Here is a 24,835-nt window from a genome sequence, read left to right on the forward strand (position 1 = left end):
GTCTGAAGTTGATAAATTGAAATTGAACATGCGTAATTAACCTTTCTGAATAGGAAAAAAAAAGCCCACAAAACTCTTCGTTTGTGGAACATGCGCATTCGTTTTCCATAGCTTTTTGGGTGTTGAAAGTGAGCATGCGCATGATGGTCCTCTGAAGTTTGAACAGGATAGAAACGGCTGGTCCTGGGGCTGTCAGTGAGTGGGCTTGATGGGGAACTCCTAGGGTTGGTGGGGAAAGGGAGTCTTGGGTTTGCTATTTACTAGTTCAGTAGCCTTGCGAAAGTCACATAACCTTTCAGAACCTCAGTTTCCTGATCTATAAAATGAGAATAATGGTACCTAGTTTGCAGGGTTGTTTGAAAATTGTAACTGCAGAGTGTGACTCACAAGCCACTGCTCTTTTCACTGCTGCATAGACCTGGTGTGAGGCGTTCACCAAAACTTGTTTTTTTTTTCATTGTTAAAAAATAATGAAGACGTGCTCTAATGTTTCATCTGGTCCAGTTTTTTCAAGCTTCATCTTCCTTGCTGTCCTACCTGAGCTAAACACAAAGTCTTTCTTATAAGTGCTACTGTAGTTACCAGGCCAGAAAGGTGATTGGTGAAGAAAGTCATGTTAAGTACATGTACTAACTTCTGAACTAACTTCTGCATTCTGTGTGTTCCTATGGTGGGAAGTGTATTTATTCCTTCAACTAGCATTCATCTTGTTTTGTTTAAATGTATACATAGGAATATAGTGACTAGACATCAGATTTTGGAAACTATTGAGCTGTGTGTGAATGGATTTGGGTACAGTAAATCCCAAATCCCAAAACCATATGGAGAAAGAGAATAATTTCCTCGAATGATTGGCATCTTAGATAACATAGCTATTTCACCTATAAAACCATATACATATATGGCATTTTAAAATTATATATGTTTTATTGATGTATATTAACATATAGCATTTTATTCTTTATGTATTAGTAATGTAGTTCTCAATGCCTATCTTTTTTCTATTACAGGTTCCTCACTTTTTTGAGGAAATAGGCCTAGTTTGTCAGGCCTCAGCATGTCAATAGTAACAGTGCAACTTGGTCAGTGTGGCAATCAGATTGGTTTTGAAGTGTTTGATGCTTTATTTAGTGACTCACACTGTCCCCAGGGACTCTGCTCTAAAAGAGAGAATGAAGCATATCAAGCGTCTTGCAAAGAAAGATTCTTCAGTGAGGAGGAAAATGGAGGTATGTGTGGTCCACAGTCCTCTCTTTTACTCTGACATAACCAACCACTTCAAGGCCAGGCCATCCACGTGGTGTCTGAACCCCATCCCTTCCCATCTTACTAGGGAATGACTTTGCTCTTGACTCTTTGTTTCTATGTTAACAACATTTGCCCCTACCATGGCATCTTCCCCTCAGCACAAGAGCATGCTCAGTCCTTGCCAATCTAAAAACAAACAAAACGTATCTCTTGTCTGTAGCTTTTTTCTTCTCTTACCTCTTTGCTTCTCATCTAAGATTCTCAAAGGAGAACCCTCTTTAACCAACTATAATCCTGCTTCTGCCCTTCACTTCTAAAGCTGCTCTGAGAAAAGTTCCCAAGGATCTCCTAATTACCAGATCCAATGACTGTTTTTGTTTTAATTCACTTAACTTTTCTACTGGATTTGATAACATTAACTATAAAACTCCTTACTGTCTGAAGTTTTCTTCTCCAGTGGTTGCACCGCAGGCTCTCCTCTGTCCTGATTTGTATAGTTCTCTCTAGGCAATTTCCATTACTTTCCTAAGTGCTACATCTATTACACTGGTGACTCTCAAATCTCTAGCCTAGCTTCTCTTCCAAGCTGCCAACTGATTAGTGGACATACTCACCTGCATCTCCCATGTGTACCTCAAACTCAACATCTCCATACCCAAGATCATTCATTATCTTTCCTTTAAAACTTGGGTTCCTACTCCACACATAACATCAGACATCTGCTTAATTTACTTCCTCCATATCTCTTGAAATTCTTCTTGCCTTTCCATCTTCACTGTCATGGACTTAGTTCTGGCTCTTGTTTTCTCTCACCTGGATTGTTTCAAGACAGTCCTTCTGAGTTTCCCTGCCTACACTCTTGTGTCTATCATAGCTATCCTCCACACTGCTGTATTAAAATTTTTTTTAAAAAATCTGACTTTTCCTCCCCTGCTTGAACATTTTCAGTGGTTTCACATTACCTAAAAGATAAATTTCAAGCTTTGATTGCATACAAGGTCTCTCAAGATCTGAGCCCTGCCTGCTTTCCATCTCCATCCATCACTTCTACCCCCTCCTTCTCCATCTTTTGCTTCAACAATCCTAAACTGCTTGTGTTCCCTGGGTATTTTGTACCTCTGAATATGCTATTTTATCAGTGTAGATTCGTCATGGGTCATATCACCTGATATAGTGATTAAGCGTCGATGTCTTTCATTTCTCCCACTAGTCCTTCTAGGGCTGGATGGATGTTGTCTTCATCTCTGTGTTCCCCGCACAGTACATGTCATTATATAAGAACGCAACAGATGTTTGTAGACCTGACCCAGTGATTATTTTATCCCACACTGATTCATCCTGCTTAGCAGAATGCTAGGCATTCTGAACCATCTGTACATACCTGCTGCTGCCCACCTCAATTTCTAAACAGTGTGGCAGATCTTTGTATCCTCAACCTTTGGGGGTTTTTTTGTACTTAGGAGTTTATGCTCTGGGTTAACCCAAATAAGACTGTGAAATAGTTTTCTTTTTTTTTCCCCCTCTCTAGTTCCAATTGCTCGAGCTGTACTTGTTGACATGGAACCTAAAGTTATCAATCAAACATTACTAAAGGCTGCCCAGTCTGGCCGATGGAAATATGGCCAGCATTCAGGCTTCTGTCAAAAACAAGGTTCTGGAAACAACTGGGCATATGGGTAAGAATAATTCATGATGATTTTCAGTTTAGGTACAGCTACATAGTCAATTAATAAATAGTGTAGTTACAAGTAAAAAGTTGATATACTGAGCAAAGAATCTTTAAATTGCTATTTTAAAATTTAGGGTGTGACTTCACTCAAAAGAAATTCTATCTTACGTATGCATATGCTTCAGGTCCAAATAATGATGAAACCAAGGATCTCTTGCAGTAGGGTTTTCCACTTCTTCGCAGTCGTTCTGCCAACTAACTTATTATCAATATAATATCTTTATCTGGCAGGTATTCCAGCTAGCAGGGGATACAGCAGGGCAGTAGTATTTCCTGGGTTCTTTGGAAAATTTCAGTGCCTAGGGCTCAATTCGAGAAATTCTGATTTAATTGGTTTGACATGAAGCCTGGATGTTGGGGTTTTTCAAAGCTTCCTTAGGTGATTGTAATGTGCAGCAAATTTGAAGAACCACTGTTTAAGGAGTATTGTTAAGAACACCGAATATTATATTGTACCATAAACTTACAGAACTACCTGGTAATTGAAGTCTACAGCTAAAGGAGTGACCTATAAAAGAGAATTTCTGTACCCAGTAAATTTACTCTCTTAACAGTCCTATCCACCTGTTAAATATCTTTAACTTGTGTATTTTAAATTTTGTGCCTTTCATGAGAGTTAGTTCACTTCCATAGGTTTAAAAAGCCTTCTCTATTCTGCATTGCATCTCTCTGGTGAAATTGAAAGGTGTTTGTATTTGTTCCTTTTGCACTGCATAGTTACTCTGTTCATGGACCCAGGCATGAAGAATCTATAATGAACCTAATCCAGAAGGAAGCGGAGAAATGTGACTCTTTGAGTGGTTTTTTCATCATAATGAGTATGGCTGGGGGTACAGGATCAGGACTAGGAGCCTTTGTTACACAGAATTTACAGGATCAGTACTCCAGCTCTTTGAAAATGAATCAGATTATATGGCCTTATGGAACTGGTGAGGTATGAACTGAATTTTTTATATTTTGTATTCCTTGCCGTTGAAATCAACGTAGGTAAAAAACTGATCTGACCCTTTCTTTGGAAATGGTAAGTTACTGTGTCAGGAGTGATTATACAATATGGTAGTTGCGTGAACAATTCATTTAAGTTTGCTTTAACTTTTCCAAACTAATGAAGTGTCCCTGTTTTTAAAATTTTCAAAGAAGACAATTGTACATTTTCTCTTAGGAATCCATTCCTGAGTTAATCCTTCTGTCTATAGTATGTAAAGCAGGGACCTTGACTTCATGTTGTGGGGCATCATGCCATTGCCAACCTTCAAAGAATTTTCATTTCTCTCCATTACAAGGAAATTTCTATATAGGCCCATTTCTTGTTGACCAGCCTAGTAGGAGAAATAATAAAACAGAGGTGAGATAAGTCACTATTGTAAATTATGTAGGAAGAAAGTGTGATAGTAATGGTCACCGTTTCTTGAACCCTTAGTATATACAAGGCACTGTTCTAAGTGCTTTCCTTGCATTCTGTCATTAACCTTCACAACTCTAGGAAGCAGGTATAAGTATTATTCCCATTTTACAAATGAGGAAACTGAGGCATAGATAGATTAAATAATTTGTTCAAGAGCATACAGCTAGACAGTGACAGAGCCAGGATTTGATCCCAGGCAGGATGCCCTTAATATCGAACCTCTTAATTGCTTTTCTTATTTCCGACCTTTTTCTCTCCAGGTTATTGTTCAGAACTACAACTCCATTTTGACTCTTTCTCACTTGTACCGATCTTCAGACGCCCTCCTTGTTCATGAGAATGATGCTGTTCATAAGATCTGTGCAAAACTGATGAATATCAAGCACATCTCCTTTAGTGATATAAATCAAGTCCTCGCCCATCAGCTGGGAAGTGTGTTCCAGCCTACTTATTCTGCGGAAGGCTCATTTCACTACAGAAGAAACCCATTAGGTATTTGTCCTTCTGTATTTTATCTGTAGGAAAGTCTTATGTTCTGAATGCCTCAAAGTTATTCTTCATTGGCTCCTCCCCTCTGCCTGAAGATACACTCAGGTCTCCCTCACCTCAAAAACCTTTTTTAAAGAGCTCCTTAGCGCTTTGAAAAGTTTTGAGAAGTTACTAAATTTCTCAAAAAAGTGGTGAATACCCACTTAACTCCATTCTTCAGGATCCTCTCCTTTTTTTTTTTTTTTTTACAAAAACTTTGAGATATAATTCACATATCCTACAATCCACCCATTTAAAGTGTTTTGTGTTTTTTTTTAAATATTCACAAAGTTGTACAACCATCATTTTAATCACTCATAAAGAAACCCATCGTTGGTTTTTCAGCTTATTTGGCAAGTGATACCTTATCAATTCAAATCATCTAGATGTAAATGACTCCATTATCTGTATCCCCCAGTTCTAATCTCTTCCAGATAGTTACCTGTCCCAGTTTTCTCAGTTGCCTTCTGCTTTTTCAAATTTAGCATATTCTGAATGGATTCATCATTTGTTTCCCTTCTTCTCTCCCTGCCGCGTCCCTCAATTCCTATCACCTGATTTCTCCCACTGTCTTCATATCTCATCAGTATGGTCAGACCTGTAGGTGCCACCTGTGCCATCTGCATTCTTCCCCTAATTCCATATCTTTCTACACTGGCTCAGGGTATCAGTATCTCTCAACTAACATTGCATACGAATACAAGGCAAACAAGCCTCTTTCTAGTCTCCTTCTATTTTGTGGCATAAAAAAAGATGCTTATATCTCCCGTGTTCCCCCAAAACTAAGACCTAGCTGGACAATCAGCTCTAATGAGTCTTTTGGAGCAAAAATTAATATAAGACCCGATCTTATAGTAAAATAAGACCGGGTATAATATAATACAATATAATATAATACCAGGTATATAACATAACATAATATAATATAATAATATAATACCAGGTCTTATATTAATTTCTGCTCCAAAAGACGCATTAGAGCTGACTGTCCGAGTAGGTCTTATTTTCGGGGAAACACGGTATAAGGACATTCCTGTCTTAAGGTGGTCCTAATCCTGCTTTCCTTCCTGTTACCTGCCTCTTCTCCCTGCAGTCCATCTCGCACACTGATCCCAAATGAGCCTCCCCAATGTTCAGATCTAATCCTTATACTCTCACACTCATTCCATGGCTCACGTATTATCTGCCAGATTTGTCAGCACTCCTTATCCTGTCATCCACATTATGCCCTGAACCCTAACTTTCTAGTGTCATTACCGATTGCCTCCTCTGCGTGGCTCCCACCTACTTTTCATCCTACCTCCACTGTTTTTTTCCAATCTGTACTTTCCTGCCCTGGTCCCTTTGCTTTGTATTCCTTCTTCTTAGAAATTGCTTCCTCCTTTCCTTCGTCACCTCTTTTGAAACCTTATTCATCCTTCAGGGTCCAATTCACGGGATATTTTTTCCATAAAGCTTTCCTACTGAGGCCTTTACCTAAAGTAACCCTCTTTTCTCTGAACTCCTGTGGTATTCTGTATCTCTTTTCTGTCTTTTTTTTTTTTTTTTTTGCCTTTATTATTTCTTTAAGTGTGTTTGCGTATCTTTAAAAATAATACACTCACACACATTTAAGGAGTACAAAAGAATATGCAATCAAAGGTGAGTCTCCCTCCCACCCTTTCCCAGATGCTACCACTGTAACTAGCACCGTTGTATTTCTTTAGAGAGGGATTCTGTCATTTGCATGTTTTGTAGTCCCCACTACTTTGCAGCTTTTTTTGGAGACATGTGTCTTGTTAATGTCTGCACTCCCCACAGTACTTACCATATTGCACATCTGTTCATTCAACTAATATTAATTAACTTCCAGCTCTGTGCCAGGCACTATGCTAAATGTTGGGGATCCAGTGGGGAGCCACTGCAGACACTGTGTTCACTGTGAAAGAGAGACATTAAACAAATAATTACACTAAGAATGTATACCTAAAAACTGAGTCAGATGCTCTGAAGGAAAGGAGTACAGTTCTAAGAAAATGTGTCATGAAAGAACCAGATTTAGGCTGAAGAGGCAGAGAAGGCTGCCCTGAGGACATAGCACTTGAGCCAAGAAGAGATGGATGAGGACTTGGAGTTGGCTAAGCAAAGGGCAGGAGAAGGGAATAGCATGTACAGAGGGTCTAGCATGTGCAAGGGCCCTATGGCTGAAGGAAGCATAGCTTATCAAGAGCAGAGGGAAACCTGTGCTCCAAATACAGGTTTCTGAAGATAGGCATATTCCTGTCTACAGGAATTACTATACCTGTGTTCTTCTGTAGAAGATTTTATGTTAACAGATTCTGATTATCATTTAACTAGATAAAATAAATACAAGATCTAGGAAAAATTTCTAAAGGAATATTTAGGGAACACAGAATGACAATTAAAAAAACATTAACGCTCATGCTTACCTTGTTTTCCTGGGGTTTAGCTAAACATTGCATTCATATTTCCAGTTACTTAGCTCATAAATTCTTGTTTCCTTTTTGGCAAAGTTTGGATTCTCCCTCATGCTAAAATAGGTGCCAAAATGAAGCAAATGCGATGTCTATAATAGACATTGTCTCTGAAATTTTATTTACATTTAAAAATTTAAGTAGTTCTGCTCTAGGAGGAGAAAACACCCAAAGACCATCAAATCATAGTTGTGTATAGGCCAACAGGAACAATGTGGAATGAAAAAATTTAGTTAAGATTTTTTTTTTTTTTTCTTTACAGGAGACTTAATGGAGAATTTAGTTCCCCATCCTGAATTCAAGATGCTGGGTATTCGTAACATTCCTCAGATGTCTGAGAACTCACTGGCATATAGCACGTTTACTTGGGCTGGCCTCCTCAAGCATTTGAGACAGATGCTTATTTCTAATGCAAAAATGGAAGAAGGTAAAGGGTATTTTAAAAATATGTAGCCCACAAGCTGGGAAAAATGCCTGTACTGGAGTTCTCAATATAAACTGGCTTGGGCCAGTTGAAATAATGGTCCCTTCTTCTGGCCACGGAAGCTCCAGCAAAAACTCACCAGGACATCCCAGTGCTTCTTAATCATTTCACAGTATCCTTTCCCCAAAAAAAATTTCAGATGAGTGTGACATTTATTTTTATTTTTATTAAAGTAATATATGAACACAGTTTTAAAAAATCAAGTAGTCAAAATTCACTTAAGTATATACCTAAATCTGTTTTAATTTTTATGGATTTGTATCCATAATATTTACAGATTTTGTTTATATACAATCTGTTATATGTATATTACATCTCAATTTTTTAGAAAAGTCAAGTAGTTGTCCTTCATGAATTTATGAGGAAAAGAGCAGTCCCCTGTCCTACGCTTCCCCATTGCCCAACTGATGCCCTACTTTCAATGTTTTCAGCTGTTTTCTTCTGGAATTTGCCTCCAATTTCTAAATATCTTGCTTTACTATTATTTGTTTTATTTTCCAGGTTTAGATATTATCAATTGCCTTCCTAATGTGAAAATTAAGTATTGAATCTTCTTATACCCCCCCCCCCCCACATACACAACACACACACACACACACACACACTCTTTTGGGTTAGATCAGTTTTCAGTGCTTGAATTACTTATGCTATGTGACTATTTTTCATAGCTGAACCATGTACTATATATACAGATTATGTTTTATTTCATGTACATTTTATATTTTCCTCCTAGAGTTGTTAATTATATTTATTTGGTCAATATTCTATGTACCTATCATTAATCTATCCCTAAACTTTTCCCTAAAAACGAATCCCTTCTCAACATGTTCAAACCCAGCAAGTAATTTCATACTCTATCTGCTTGGAGCTATCCCTCCAGGAGAACTTGGTCCTCCTGTTCCAGGCGGCACTGGTTGCTCTCCTGGCTTGATAAGCAACCAGCACTGGCAGGCCTGCTTCATTCTGTATTCTATCCCATTTCCTAGGTGTTATGTCTTCCTTTTTCCCAGTTTATATTATTAATTAATCCCGGTTTATATTATTAATAATTGTATTATTAATAGATCTATTTATATTATTAATAGATCTTACCCTCCAGGAGCTTCCTAAGGAAGAGTACAGGGAAGGTAAAAATTTTAAGGCTGCAAATGTCTTTATTCTGCCCTTTCATCACGTTGACAGTTTGACCAGGTACAGGATTTGAGGTTGGAAATCATTTTTACTTACTATTTTGAAGGCATTGCTCTATGATCTTCCAGCTTCCAGTGTTACTGTGGAGAAGTCCTGTGTCAATCTGATTCATAATCCTCTTTTGTTCTCTCTCGAATCTTTTAGGATTTTTCTCTTTGTCTCTAGCATTCTGGAATTCCTTAGTGTGGATCTTTTGTTTATCTCAGTAAGCTTTATGAGGGCAGGGGTTTTTATCTATTTTGTTTACTGCTATATCTTCAGAGCCTGGAACAGAGACGGCGGGTGTGGTGTCACTGAAGCCAGAGCCTCAGGGGTTTAGCCTTTCCTGAGCACAAGCTTAGGGTGGAGGGGTGCACTCCTCCTGCCGCAGGGAGTAGGAAGGGTCTGGGGCCCTCCTGCTTCTCATACAGATTTTTAGCTAATCTTCCTGTGTCTTCCTCTTTCGGAAGTGCCTGCTGCTTCCAGGGCCTCCACAGAAGGTGGACAGAAGTTTCAGCTTTCCCTGGTCACTAAGTTGCTAACCACTGGTTCATTTGCTTTCCACCTTCCAAATTTTGTTGCCGTTATCTCCTCCGGTTCCCTTTTTAAAAATCCCTCTATTGTCTCGTTATTGAGATCTGGGGAGAGAGTGATAATAAACTGGTATGTTCGGTCTGTCATATTGAACTAGAAATCACTACTTTATACTATCTTTGTAGCATGTTTTACCACGAATTACAATAACAGGTTTCAATGCTCTGAAGGTAGATTCACTTGTAATACCTTATTTTTACAATTTTAGATGATAGTGCCTGAGGTTTGGAGATAAGTAGATAGTTCCCATGTTATAGTAATGCTTCACCAATTTTTTGGCCACAGTACATACCTGTTTTTCTAGCGACACCTGTTAACTTCTCAAGGAACACAATGTTCCTCAGGGTAGTATAAGGCATGCCGCACTGAGCTCTCTTAGGTCAATAAACCACAGTCTGCTTAGTCATTTTACCCTGTGGGACTTTAGGGGGTTAATATTTTCAGTTACAGATAGAGCTTTGAACATACAAATTTTTATATATGTATATGAATATACGAAATCTGACAATTAAGTTCGAGAACTTGTTGCAACAATGTTGCTCATCTTTTTTGATATCAGAGGGATCGTTCATTATTAATTTGTACCAACTGAGCAAATAGTGAACCATATTTACTATTTGAAAGTGCTGAAAGGCTGCCTGAAAAAATTAGACCTGAACTTTTCGCCAACAATTCATGGCTCTTGCATCACAAAAATGCACCAGCTTACACGGTATTGTCTGTGAGGGAGTTTTTAGCCAGTAAACAAATAACTGTATTGGCACACCCTCCCTACTCACCTCAGTGACTTCTTTCTTTACCCGAAGATAAAGGAAATATTGAAAGGAAGACATTTAAATGACATCAGGACATCAAAGGTAATGCAGGGACAGCTCTGATGGCCATTCCAGAAAAAGAGTTCCAAAATGGTTTTGAAGGGTGCATAACTTCCTAAGGGGAATACTTCAAAGGTGACCATAATGATATTCAGCAATGAGGTATATAGCACTTTTTCTAGGATGAGTTCGCGAACTTAATTGTCAGACCTTGATACATCACTAACCAGGTTGAAGAACATAGTTTTAAAAGTCTTCAAATGTTATCAGGCTGCTCTATCTGAAATTTGACCCGATTAATATCACCATCAGCAGTGTAGTACCTGTTTCCACATGTCCTAACAGCAGGAGGAATGAGTGATCCAAGAGGGAGCCAGGTAGAAATTACAATGTCTTTTATGACCTAGCTTTGGAAGTCACACAGCATCATTTCTGGCACTATCCTGTGTGGGAGGGGACCACACAAGGGCCTGAATACCAGGAGGCAAGGGTCACTGGATTCACCTTGGAGGCTGACTTCCACTCTGCCCTCTGTCCCCTAATGAATCATGTCCTCCCATATGCAGAATATATTTAACCCCTCCCAAGGACCCCAAAAGCTATATCCCATTAGTACATCAGTCTAAAGTCCAGAATTCTGTCATCTAAAAGCAGGTCTGGGTGTGAATTTATACTTCCCAGGTGATATTTCTTGGGTATAGCTCTTTGAGTACAGTTCTTCCCCCCCCCCAACAGACCATGGTAGATCAAGCACAGGATAACTGGTGGACACTCTCTTTCAAAAATAGGTAAATGGAAGGCACACAGGAGTCATTGGTCCATAATCATTCATCAGGGCACATGCTGGCAGTTTCTTGATTAAAATGTAAGTCCTGGGAATAATTTTCCATGGCTTTTCGCTTGCCCGTCTGAACCAAGCTAAATTATCATTTTACTTGTTTATTTATTTTTGTTTTATTTAAAACGTTTTATTTTTAAATTTTATTAGTTGATTTATTTTTGCTAGTTTGAATTAATTTATGCATGTGAGAACTAGAGAGAGCCAGAGTTCTGAGGGTGGTCTATAAACAGACATTTTAAAAATAAAATTAGCATCACATAATATGTATTTTCTGTTCTATAACTTTTTTTTCAGTGTAATGATCTTTTTTGGCCTCCTTTCCAATTCAGTACATTTAGACTGCCTTCTAAATGCCTTCCTCTATTTAATAGCTACATAGTTTTCTACTCTATGTGCCCTAATTTATTATATGCACATAGAGAATCAAGAAATTTTACAAAGCTGGTTGTTAAAACTGTTAGCCCATAACCTTCCTCAATTTTCTCCTTCCCAGAGGAAACCATTTTTCAAAATTCTTTTGCTGGATCTGTTACTGTTTTTATCTATTCATTGTCATTTATTGGTTTTTCAATTATTTATATATTTCCTAAATACTGTTTTATCTATTCATTGGGTTAAAGCAACATCCAGCTTTTCATGATCAAGACCAAGTAAATGCTACTCACAGCTGAGCCACATGGTATCCTGTGATTACTTTTCCTTTCCTGTATAATTTTTAAAAACTTTCTTTGGAGTTAATAATTGCTTTGTTTTCTTGGTTGCTTAGTTTTTCTGTGTACTGTCAATTATTCAACCTTAAGTGTTTTTCTACTTGTCTAAATTCTTTCTTGATATTCAAGTATTGCATCAGTTTCATCTTCTGTAAGAAATCTCTCCTAGAGTCTTCTGACATGCTTCAAGGTGGAGCCTTTGCTCTCTTCAGCGAGTGTGCGTTATGATGTCATCCTGGATATTCTTTTTGCCTGTCTCCTGTGTTGGATATTCTGCTCGAAGGGTTTAGAAGAAGACCCAGTGATCTGGGGGAAAAGGAGGGAGGGGTCATGGTTTTCCTGGTTTTCACTTGATCTCTCTGGTTTCAGTATGTACCTGCCCTTAACTCTGCCTAGTGTTCTCCAGACCAGAGACGCTCAATCATATCTTCTCCAGAAAATAAACCTTTGGTTTCCTGCTAGGCTAGGGAAGAGACAGTCATCGTGATAAACAGACAAGTTTAGCAGCATTCCTTAAGCAGGAGTCAAAGGTAGATGTGCTCTACATGATAGCAAAGCCAGCTTAAGAGCCAGTAACTTAGTGTTTTCACGGATTCCCTTACAGAATGCTCTATCACCAGTGTTCTGAAGGCACAGAGAATAATGATGTGTGAAAACATGGACGTCATTAATGCTGGGTCAAAAAGTGATAAAGTCAATGAATGTGAAAACATTTTAAGAAAACTTTAACCAATATATTTAGTTATATGTTATATATATATTATGTGTGTGTGTATATATATATATATATATATATGTTAATAAAATGCATGCTCAAGAATGGTATATGATTTTTTAAAATCTAAACCAAATTTACTCTAAAAGAACTCTTTCAATAAGTATAACATTTGATAAGTGAATAATTTAATTGACAATATTTTCGTCATAATATTATCTTTGATGGAGGGAAATATATTATGGATTTATATCCATTTTGTTGCATGAATTGCAAATACTTATATCTATCATTTTTCTTTTGTACATTTTTCACCATATGGAAGTTTTACATTTTTATGTGAGCAACTCCATAAATCTTCTATCAATTCTGAGCCTTGCCTACCCCAAAGATATAAAAATATTCTCTATTACTTCCCAGTATTTTTTATAGTTTTAATATTTAAATTTTAACCCATCTGGGATTTATTTTTATTTTTGATAATGCCCTTTTTGTTACCTGCTTCCTCTACCATTTCAAATTTTATTTGCTTATCGTTTCCTTTTTTATTTTTCGAACATCAGTTTTTCAAGGGCCCAACGTTAGATCGGCTTCATTTCTTTTTCCGTTTGAATTTTTTTTTTTTAAGATTTTTTTTTTTTATTGGGGAAGGGGAACAGGACTTTATTGGGGCACAGTGAGTACTTCCAGGACTTTTTATTTTTTTTCCAGGTCAAGTTGTTGTCCTTTCAATCTTAGTTGTGGAGGGTGCCGTTCAGCTTCAAGTTGTCCTTTCAGTCTTAGTTGTGGAGGGCGCAGCTCAGCTCCAGGTCCAGTTGCCGTTGCTAGTTTCAGGGAGCGCAGCCCACCATCCCTTGCAGGATTTGAGGAGTTGAACCAGCAACCTTGTGGTTGAGAGCCCACTGGCCCATGTGGGAATCTAACCGGCAGCCTTCGGAGTTAGGAGCACGGAGCTCCAACCGTCTGAATCACCGGGCCGGCCCCTCGTATTGAAATTTTTAGATGGAGTTAATTACCTTTATTTCTGAGTAATCTAGAAGGATGAATTATTTCATAATATAGCTTTGACAGCATGTCATACTTTTTAATGGTTTTAGTGAGATATAATTCATATACCATATACTTCACCTGTAAGAGTACAATTCAGTGATTTTTTTTTTTTAGTAAATTTTACAGAGTTGTGCAACCATTATCATAATCCGTTTTAGAACATTTCCACCACTCCAAAAAAGTTCTTTTGCCCGTTTGCATTCAATCCCCATTTTTATACCTCTCCCCAAGCAACCGCTGATGTTTTTGTCTCTATAGATTTGCCTATTTTGGACATTTCATTTTAAATGGAATTTTACACTATATAGTCTTTTGTGTCAGACTTCTTTCACTTAACATAATGCTTTTGAGATTTATCCACATTGTAGCATATATCAGTAGTTCAATCCTTTGTATTGCTGAATAGTATTCCATTGAATGGATATGGCACATTTTGTTTGTATGTCCAACAGTTGAAGGACATTTAGATTGTGTTCTGTTTTTACTTTGTGGCTGTTATGAATAATGCCACTGTGAATGTTCATGGACATGTTTTCAGTCTCTTCGGTATATACCTAGGAGAGGCACTGCTAGGTTGATGGATAAATCCGTTCAACTTTTAAAAAACTGCTAAACTCTTTTCCAAAGTGGCTGCACCATTTTCCATTCCCACAAGTAGGTTAAGAGGGTCTCAGTTTTTCCACATCCTTGCCCACATCTGATACTGTCTTTTGGATCATAACCATTTTAATAGGTGTGCAGGGGTGTCTCCTTGTGGTTTCAGTTTGCATTTTCCTAATGACAGGGCTGTTGAATATATTTTCATGTACATATTAGGCATTTGTTAATCTTCTTTGGTGAAATTTCTACTCAAATATCTTTCCAAGTTTTAAATTGGCTTGTTTGCCTTATTGAATTCAGCTTGCCAAAATTTTTGATTTGTTGCATTTGATTTTGCTGAAAATCAATCTGTTACTGCACACTGAATTTTACCCTAGCCTATGTGTAATTTAAGAGTATTTTCTTAATATTTCCACATGACTAGGTCATTTGCAGTCCTATTTGGGTTTTGTGTTTCTACATCCCGTGACATTTTTGTATGTCTTTTGTTTGTTTATAATGGCATATAGAGTGAAGTTCACCCTTTTTTGGTATATAGTTCTGTAAATTCTGACAAATACAGTGTGTAACCACTACAACAATTGAGATAGAGTATTTCCATCATCCCAGAAAGTTCCCTCATACCGCTTAGTGGGCAGTTTCTTCCCTCTACCCCTAACCCCTAACAACTACTGATCTGAATTTTGTTCCTATGCTTTTGCCTTTTCCAGAATGTCCTATAATTAGAATCATGCAGTATATAATGTTTTGAGTCCAGCTTGTTTCACTCAGCGTGCTTTTGAGATTTATCCATGCCGTTACGTGTATCAGGAGTTAAGTTTCTTTTTACTGTGGAGTAGAATTCTATCATATGTACCTACCACCATCCTTTAATATTCACTGAAGAATATTTCATGCCTTTCTCAGGAATGAGTAGTTTGGATCACTTTAGGTTAACCAGATAATAATTTTGAAACTTTTTCAGAAAAGACTTTATCAAATATAAATTTATATAAAATATACATACTGTAATATATTATTCTTTTCTTGTTCAAAGCCCTTTATAATGTCTCTTGCTTTTTTTTCTTTCTTTTGGTAGGTATTGATTGGCAGGTACGGCCTCCTTTATCAGGACTTCCTAATCTTGGTAAAACGTCTCTCAACAAGGAGCTTCATTTTAACACTTCCATTGCTAACTTACTCATTCTTCGTGGGAAAGATGTGCACAGTGCAGATCTGGGTAAGCAGAAGTTAAGGTGAAAATTAAGATGTACATTTTGGACATATATATGGTACACATGGTAAAAAAAAAAGTCCCTGAATTTATTCTTAGACAAAGGAAAATAATTATGTGTTACAGTAGCAAAAATGTAACATTATCATGTGACTGAACACCAAAATAGAAGTGGTTTAAATAAGATACAAGTTTAATTCTTTCTTCCTGAATCTGATGGCTCTGTTGTCCTTACCTTGTGGGTTCCTCCTTTTGGTCCAAGACATGTATTGGAGCTTCAGCTATCAAATCACCTAGGAATGAACAAAGAAGGGCATACTTCCTCCTCCCAGAGTCACATACCACATAGTGTTTATATCTCTTTGACTGGAAGTGAATCATGTGCCACACCTAACTGCAAGGGTCTCCATGAATCCAGTTAAAATTGGGTTTTCTGTTACTAAAGAAGGGGAGAACAGGTATTGTGGGACTAGTGTTCTCTGTGCCAAGCATTTTGTTACAAAACTTTCAGGATATTGAAAGAGCAATATTCTTATTGGCAAGTTTCTAGATTTATATGATCCTTATTGGGTGATTTCAGCAGTATCAAATTGGCTATAAGGAAAACCAAACAGTCTAGTCCTTGTAATACCCCTTAGTTAAAAATCTAATAACAATTAAAAAGAGATCATTTCAAGTCAATCAGATAGTGAACTATCTTCGTAATCTTCACTTTAGTTTGTTTTTTCATTTTAGATTTTCGAATAAAAGGATATATAATCTAACTTCTAAAAATGTACCCACAGCAAATGACACAGATGCATAGAGGTGTTCTTGCAAAGATATTCACTGCAGTATCTTTCACATTAACAAAAATGTGGAAACAACCTAAATGCCCAAACAGTAGGAAATGTGTTAAATAAATTATGGTATATTCATATAAGCAGCCTTTAAATATGAGTGATATTTACTGACATGGAAAAGTGGTTCACAACATATTGGTGAATGAAAAATGCGGACTACAGAAGAGCGTGTGTGTAAAATTATATACACAAGTGGGTCAGTGAAATGTTCATGGTTGTTTTCTGCCTGGTGGCGTTTCATCTGTTCAGCTGACTTTTACATTTTCTTTGTAATACTTTTCTGAATGGTGTGAATTATTACTTTTTTTAAATGATAAATGTGAATCATTTATCCAAAAAATAATATAAAGCTAGTTTTAAAAGGCAAAACAAAAGATTATTGGTAAAATGGATAAGAAAATATTTACTGTTTCCAAAATCAATGATTTATGCTGTAGACAATGGCTTATGTTGTTTTACTCCAGGGGGATTTAAAGATCCAGCTCTCTATACTTCCTGGTTAGCGCCTGATAATGCTTTCAATGTGTGGAAAACCCAGCGAGCCTTTAGCAAATACGAGAAGTCTGCAGCGTTGGTCAGCAATAGCCAGTTCTTAGTAAAACCACTTGATGTGATTGTGGGCAAAGCATGGAATATGTTTGCTTCAAAGTAAGTAAAAGATAAATGTACAAATCTTTCTAACCTGGGGCAGATAACATAATGTTAAAAATACAAGGCAGGATTTGGAGTGTCTTCCTCTGTTTGGGCTGCTGTGACAAAAATAGCGTAGACTGGGGAGCTTATGAAGAACAGAAATTTTTTCTCATAGTTCTGGAGACTGGGAAGATGAAGGTGCTGGCAGATACAATGTCTGGTGAACACCCGCTTCCTGGTTCATAGGTGGTGTCTTTTCTCTGTCCTCAAATGGCAGAACTGGGCAAAAGAGTTTTCAAGGTCCTCTTTTATAAGGCACTAGTTCCATTCACAAGGGCTCTACCCTCAGGACCTAATCACCTCCTAAAGGCCTCACTTCCTAATACCATTCCCTTGGGGTTAGGATTTCAACATACGAATTTAGGGGGACCCAAACATTAAATCCACAGCATAGAGTAAGCATGGCTACCACTTCGTAGGTGTGAAACTTTAGGCATGTTACCTCAGGCTTCATTTCCTTGTTTGTATTATACAACGGGTACAGACCAAGAGGCTCCGTGGTGAGGATTACATGAGATAATCATGTAAAAACACCTAGTACAGTGGCTGACTAGTAAATACTTAATAATTGTTTGGTATTATTGTTGTTGCCTAAATGAGTAGTTTCTAAATGAAATGAAACCCAAGTAGAAATTTCATTATAAGGCAGGGACAATAAGCTAGTTCACCAAAATAAGATCCTTGGAAGAATGGAAGAGATCCTGATCTTGCTCAGTAAGAAATACTGCAAGTTCACCTCCACTTGATAGTAAGAAATGTCCACTTGGTACAAAGAAATGTGTCACCAGGTTTCCTGACCACTGCCATAATTACTGAATGTCAAAGCAAACTTCCTCAAATGATTGGACCAGGCTTCTGGTTAGCTAGGATTCCTATCCCCCCTGCCCCCCTCCATCGTGCACATGGCCATTCCATAACCCCCACTCCTCAGGACTGCGAACTCTGTCCTTTCCTGGTATCCTTCTCTTCCCACTCTCATTAAATGGTGGCAACCATTATTACAGCAAGCTAATTCATGTCGCCCTTGCTATTCATTCTAGTATTTCTCCTGTGTCAGAACCTTTTGGAGGGTAGAGTTATTAGGAGGAGCTGGCGTAGCTTCAAATCAAGTATTGTCTGAAAAACACTTGGGCGGCTTCACTTCATTCCTAGAGCTGGATTAATGTGTTTCTGCAGTGTCAATCCTACATAAAACTTCTCAGGCACTTTTTTTGAGTTTATATGAAATGCAGCCATCGCCTGTAGGGTGATGACTATGTGCTGGGTAGACAACCCAATGGGAACCTGCTTCTGTTTCCTATGTGCTGCTTATTGCCACTGGCTTGGACACTGAGAAGACGGGGGGCCTACATACACTTTGAAAGTTTGCTAATCTTTGGAGCAAACATTGAAGCAGATGTAAGCCTTGAAAGAGATTCTGCCATCTTCAAATGTTCATACGCTAGCCGAGATCTATTTATTGTTTGATTTTTGAAGAGTTCTTCATTTGCCTGAAATTTTTTTATTTTACATTTTCTGTTTCTTTTACCAGAGCCTACATTCATCAGTATACAAAATTTGGAATTGAAGAAGAGGACTTTTTGGACAGTTTCACATTATTAGAACAGGTTGTTGCCAGTTACTGCAATCTCTGATCTTGAACAAAGGGGAAAAAGTACCTTACGTCATTTTTGGACAAAAATATTTTCAATACTGCTTTCTCTGTAAGGTTTCAAATACCAGTCTTTTAAAAACAACAAAGTAAAATGTTGATTCCTTCTACATACTATGCCCACAGAACAGGTGGAAAACCTTTTAAATGGAGAATAGCATGTTTTCTGTGAAAACATCTACTTGGTATTTTAGTTTGTAAGTGAAAAACTGGGTGCTTCTATAAAGAATTGTGGAGACTTGGCTGACATGTTGAAACTCTGGAACCATCCAAAAAATGGATTATTCTGTTTTGTCCCTATGTTCCTAACTCTTCCCTCTTTATTCCAAAAATGATTCAGTTCACTAAATATGAACTAAACTTTCACAGCACAATTTTAAGCTGAGAAATTACAATTCTATCTTTAAATGCATTCGTCTTTGAAATGAATGCTGCGAACCACAAGAGGGAGCTGTTGTTAATGCTACAGTGAGTGACCATCTATTTTGAATATTTTATTCTGTAACAGGTAAGATTTCCCACTTTAAGCAAGTATTTAAAAATAAATGTTAGTATTTTGTTAATAAATGTATAGGTATTTAGCTGATGTGGAAGATGGTTCTACGCTTTCCAATAAAAGGGGTAAGAGCTTTCACCAAAATCACTAAGTTGAGAAAATTATCACCAAGGAACTACTGTGCTTGATGAAATTGGCATATACAGATGTGGGTTTCACTCAGAAGGACAAAACACACTTGGAAACTGGCAACTGAGTTGGAGGGGAATGGTGTATTTCAATAAAACACATCACATGCAATGTATTAACAAATGTAAAATGGGAAACAAATAGGAACATTTACCCTTTCTGCCAAATCTACCAGTGGTGACTTATTTTTATTTGGAACAATGACAGTTCACAGCTTCACTGGTTCTTCCTTTTCTTTCCATATGGAAATGATTACCTTTTTGCTGTTTTTCTTATCAACTGTTGCTATGATTTAAAATACTGACCATATCTTATTTCTAAAGAATGTTAAAAGTGGTCTGTTCAGCTAAAAGGCACGCCCCGCTACTGCATTTTGTTAACCCAAGTGTACTTGAAAATAATTAGATCACAATTTTTACAAAATAAAGTTAAAAATAATTGTTTAGCATTGAAGAGATCCAAAAGCTAAATGAAGCATTTTCCCAGACTAAACCAGAATTAATTAAGATGATTTCCCAGACTAAACCCGATTAATTAAGTGAATGATCTCACTAGGGGTTAAGCTGATTCTGAGGAAACTTGCTAAAAGTTAAGCTTAAACAAAGTCGTGAGTTGAAATCATTTTGTATTTGAGAAAGGTACCCTGAAGTACCTTGGGGACAAGTATATTTCTAATTTGGCAACTCATGGAGTCAATGGCAGGTGAATGTTAAAAGTAAACCCCAGTTAGACAGAGCTCTGGGTCCATTCACTTACATGAGTTGACCCTTTTTATGATCCACAATTGCATTATTTGATGTGTGGATACCTAAATATTTGCAAAGTTGTTTTTTTTTTGGGGGGAGGGTAAGCAGGTTTATTAAAAATGCTGGTATTCTGGGAGGATGGAGGACTCCTGTCCAAAGGCCATTCTCCCTGCAAACTTGTTTTTAACATTTACATGGAAAACTTTTTCTTGCTAATCTGAAATAATACAAATTTTTCCTATTAGAGTTTGGATTTTACCTAAAAAATTAACATAAAGAAGCTGATTCCAAACTTGAAGATAAGGGGTGGCACTGGAAATGTACTTTGTTGCACAAAATGGCTAATCAGCCAGGACAAAATTCAAATCATAACTTCCTGGGCATACAGAAGCTTCGAACATGTCATTTCTTAGATTACTGTATAACTGGAGTCCTGTTTGCACTCAGATATTATCCCACGGAGCCAGGATGCATCCCCATAGGCAGTGAGTACAGTGTAATTCAAATTGTTTTCTATTTTGAACCCTTTTCACTCTCCCCCATTTGTGTTTGTTTTAAAAGCTCTTTAAACTGTAAAACCTCTTCCTTCCCAATTATTTCCTCTTGCTTTGGGTGCTCCCCACCGAATACCATCAGTCAAGTTGGCAACGTATTTCTCCTTTATTTAACTCGTCACTTAGAACTCATTAAGTGTGCCCACAATTCCCTGTTCTCAGTCAGTTCACTCATTCAACCATTATCTTCTATTCAGTGCCAGGCACTCCACATAGTCTAAATGAAGAAGCTTCCGATTTTCTTTGGACGTCTGGTGCTACAATTCTAGCTTCCTCCTTATTGCTTATTATCTTGCCCATGTGCATATCCAGCTTTTTTACAGGAAGGATGTGGTACATGGGAAGAATAATGAGCCGGGAGCTTCAGTCTAGTCTTTAAATTTGCTGGGAAAGTTTCCTCACTGGCTCTGCAGCATCTACTCTGCAGGGTACATACCAGTGATTCTTCTCCTGACCACCACGTTTATCACACTTGAATTCCTGTCCAAAATTTTTAACAACATGCTCCATATGTTCCTACCCCATTATTCTCGCCCCATGAGCTCAAGGTTTGGCAGTCAACCCTTCCGTCCTCGTCTATCTACCTAGCTACCAAATATGGCTTTACCCACAAACTCGTCATTTTTGGCAACTGATTGGTTATTTAAGAGTTATTTACTCATCTGTATCAATCACAGTTTCCCATGAGTTTTAGGAATGTGAGCTAAAAAAAAAATGTTTCTACTTTTTAACTAAATCATTTCCTATTCCTGTACTCTTGAAATGTCTCAGACGATACAGTGTCAGCCTTATTAATCAATGGAATTCCATTTGCACTAGCATGAATGCTTGCACAAATTAAGATAAATAATGTAAATATTTCACGTTTCTGGGGAACACAGTGTGGGGTCAGTGTTGGAGAAGATATGGCATTTAAGGATGAAGAGAGAAAATCCGAATCATTTAGACTCTAGGGAGCCAGTGAGGCAGAAAGAGATAAAAAGGAGAGTAAGGGAGCTGATGATCGCTTAGAAGCATTTCCAAACAAGACTTGATGGGTTTTGAATTATGGACTTTACCCAATGATGAAAAATCTGATCGCTTACAATAGTTTAAAAGTAAACAGTAAGTTAAATTACATGTCAGCAAATTCCATCTTACCTCAATTTATCTCCATTGCCAATGATGGATATTCCTATGGCGCTCTTGTCCTATTTGAATTTAATTATTTACATGGTGAGTACACAAAAATTCAAAGGTTCTGTATCTGTGCTATCCAAGGTGGTAGTCATTAGCCACGTGCAAAATATTAAATTTTGCAGACAATATGAATAAAAGAATGTAAATACTAATATTTTGAATTAATTGTTGAAATGATATTTTGGACATATTAGGTTAAATAAATTATTCAAATTGGTATACCTGTTTCTTTTTAAATTTTAAAATGTGGCCACTAAAATTTTTTAAAATTAGATATATGGCTTGCATTATATTTCTATTGGATAGGGTTATTCCAGACATTTCAGGAGCAAAGTCCTAAGAACTGCAGAAACGAGTGGAACAAAGCTTTTCCTTACTAGGTGAGAGAGGTCATAGGAACATGATAGTGAGAATCATGACATAAGGCAAAAGATGGGTGTTTCCGTTTTGAAAAAATAAAAAGGCTGTTGCTTACGCTTGGCTCATGTGAACAGAATGAAAGAGGCAGGATGTGAGCTTAATTCAACAAACAGCCATTGAACACCTGCAAGGAAAAACACTGTGTTGGGATAGGGAGATTTAAAAAATGAGTTAAACCTGGCCTCTGTCCTTAAGTTCACAATTTTGTATATTCTTGGCTACACAGCATCTGCCTGGCTCATGGTAGAGATACCACATTTACTGAACAGATTAAAATAAATGTCCAAACACTGTAGAAGAGATGTAAAGCTGCAAAACTACAGGGACACAGTGAAGCCCTTTAAAGCTTCCATACATGCAACAGATCTCACAACTACTACATGTAACTAAGGACCTGGAAATAGAATTAAGACTACTTTGTCTCTGAAGCCAACTTACATACGTAAAAGCCACTTAAGACAATATAAATTCAAACAGTATATTAAGAGAATGAAGAACTGCCTTTGTTTGAATTCTTTGCCTAACATCTAAATTCCTTGTTCTGGAACTCCAAGCCTTCTGATGTCTGGCCACTCCCCGTCTCCCACTGTTCCCTTTATGTGTGCTATAGTAGCAGAAGCGGACAGAAAAGGCCATTACGGAATACGCACAGATTTGTCTCTATGGTAATGGTAATTTTGTTCAGTAAGGACAGGGACAGAAGAGTCTATCACTGACCTGAAGATACAGATGAGAGGCAGCCCCCAGTTATCCTGCCTGCCCGGTTTGCCCCCACTGCCAGGCCCCTAGGACCAAGAACAGGAGGCTCAGAGCAGTTTTTGAGCAGGACTGAAAAGACACACAGATATCATAGCAATTTCTTTGGGGGAGTATCCTTCTCAGATTTCCTTCTTTTTTTACATTATGCCTTTCTTTTGCTCGCATTTGTAAAACAAAGCCTTAAAAAAACCAAGGGAAGACAAATGATTTTTAAAAGGATGTTAAGGGCCGGCCCGATGGCTCAGGCGGTTAGAGCTCCATGCTCCTAACTCCAAAGTTCTGCCGGTTCGATTCCCACATGGGCCAGTGGGCTCTCAACCACAAGGTTGCCGGTTCAATTCCTTGAGTCCCGCAAGGGATGGTGGGCTCTGCCCCCTGCAGCTGGGATTGGGCACGGCACCTTGAGCTGAGCTGCCTCCCGGATGGCTCAGTTGTTTGGAGCACGGGCTCTCAACCACAAGGTTGCCAGTTCAATTCCTCAAGTCTCACAAGGGATGGTGGGCTCTGCCCCCTGCAACTAGCAATGGCAACTGGACCTGGAGCTGAGCTGCGCCCTCCACAACTAAGATTGAAAGGACAACAACTTGACTTGGAAAAGTCCTGGAAGTACACACTGTTCCCCAATAAAGTCCTGTTCCCATTCCCCAATAAAACCTTAAAAAAAAAAAAAAAAAAAGATGTTAACACTTAGAGACAGTTTTTAAAGAATGGAGGAATAAGTCAGATGAATCAGAAGGCAGTACAAGGGGTGGAAGGAGCAAGCAGCATCACTGTTTATAAACTATCACATCATGTGTAGGGACTACAGGATGCTGCAGGGTCATTCAGGGCCAGAGTTTGAGGAACGGAGAAATGAAAGACTAAGTTTGTTCTCCTATTGTCTCAACATGCTCTTCTGATCAACACTGCCTACTACAGAAAAGACTAGTGAATATCACATGCACACACCTACACACACACAGTCTGTGAGCAGCCTAAAGCCTAAAAAAGTGTATGAAGTAGGAAAGCTTTTGTGTATAACACAACTTTTTACTTCCTCCTTGCACAAACCAGGGATGTCATTTATGCTGACAGATTCTTTAGGTTTGAAGAAAATGCAGAACACCTGAAGACTTCTTTGATCTCTACATTTCTCTAAAAGCACTATTTTTCAGCTTCCCTTTTTTCCCCCTATATCTGAAATTGTACAAAGCATTCCCACACACATGCTTTTATCAGACAGGCATCCCATGGTGTCAGATTCCACCGGAAAGCCAGGTATAGTGATACCCCAATTCTCACAGGCTTCGAAAACTGTACACCCACCTGAGAATGGATAGTCAAGTTTTGTACTTCTCTTCCTCACCAAAGGATTATTACACAAGTAAATCTCTTTTTTCTGAACTCTGGTGCTCCTGGTGAGTGGTATAATTGTGGTCATATGTCATTTATTCTGAACGCCTATCCAGCCAAATTCAGTAAGGGTAACTCATTTACTGCAACATGTAAACAACCCCAGCACCAGAGTGGCCAAATGGAAAGCTGCCTTGACCACATGCGCTAGAAGGTGTAATAACTCTGTGATTCGGCCTTTTGGCTTGGCATGGCGAGCTGGGAGGATGCCCTCATACTTACTTGGGAATACTTGTGACATCTGGGTTCTAGGTGGCTGCCACTGCTGTCTAGGCTAGCACTGGAATCTTGGACTCTAGTAGAAATACACAGGAAATCACATTGCCAAACTTTTCTCC

The 24,835-nt window shown here is 38.0% G+C and overlaps 1 protein-coding gene and 1 long non-coding RNA gene across 5 annotated transcripts; one reads left to right on the plus strand and one right to left on the minus strand.

The window, feature by feature from the left end:
* Nucleotides 1–15: 15 nt before the first annotated feature.
* Nucleotides 16–19,343, plus strand: TUBD1 (tubulin delta 1). 4 transcript variants are annotated; one of them, XM_074320403.1, is made up of 9 exons: nucleotides 16–128; nucleotides 1,011–1,229; nucleotides 2,777–2,924; nucleotides 3,695–3,911; nucleotides 4,643–4,874; nucleotides 7,647–7,811; nucleotides 15,442–15,582; nucleotides 16,883–17,066; nucleotides 18,643–19,343. In XM_074320403.1, the coding sequence occupies exons 2-9, from the start codon at nucleotides 1,058–1,060 to the stop codon at nucleotides 18,743–18,745; spliced, it is 1,362 nt and encodes a 453-aa protein (XP_074176504.1). In that variant the 5' UTR covers nucleotides 16–128; nucleotides 1,011–1,057; the 3' UTR covers nucleotides 18,746–19,343. The 4 variants fall into 4 exon arrangements, with proteins under 4 accessions (XP_074176504.1, XP_074176503.1, XP_019591960.2 ...); XM_074320402.1 differs by having other exon boundaries at nucleotides 57–191; XM_019736401.2 differs by having other exon boundaries at nucleotides 59–195.
* Nucleotides 15,445–24,835, minus strand: LOC109449787 (uncharacterized). Its single transcript, XR_002137752.2, has 5 exons — nucleotides 24,720–24,835; nucleotides 22,402–22,470; nucleotides 21,888–21,937; nucleotides 15,812–15,869; nucleotides 15,445–15,578 (listed from the first exon to the last, which is right to left on the minus strand). It is a non-coding gene; the product is annotated as an uncharacterized LOC109449787 (long non-coding RNA).

This window comes from Rhinolophus sinicus, linkage group LG15 (assembly GCF_036562045.2).
Source record: "Rhinolophus sinicus isolate RSC01 linkage group LG15, ASM3656204v1, whole genome shotgun sequence".
NCBI lineage: Eukaryota > Metazoa > Chordata > Mammalia > Chiroptera > Rhinolophidae > Rhinolophus > Rhinolophus sinicus.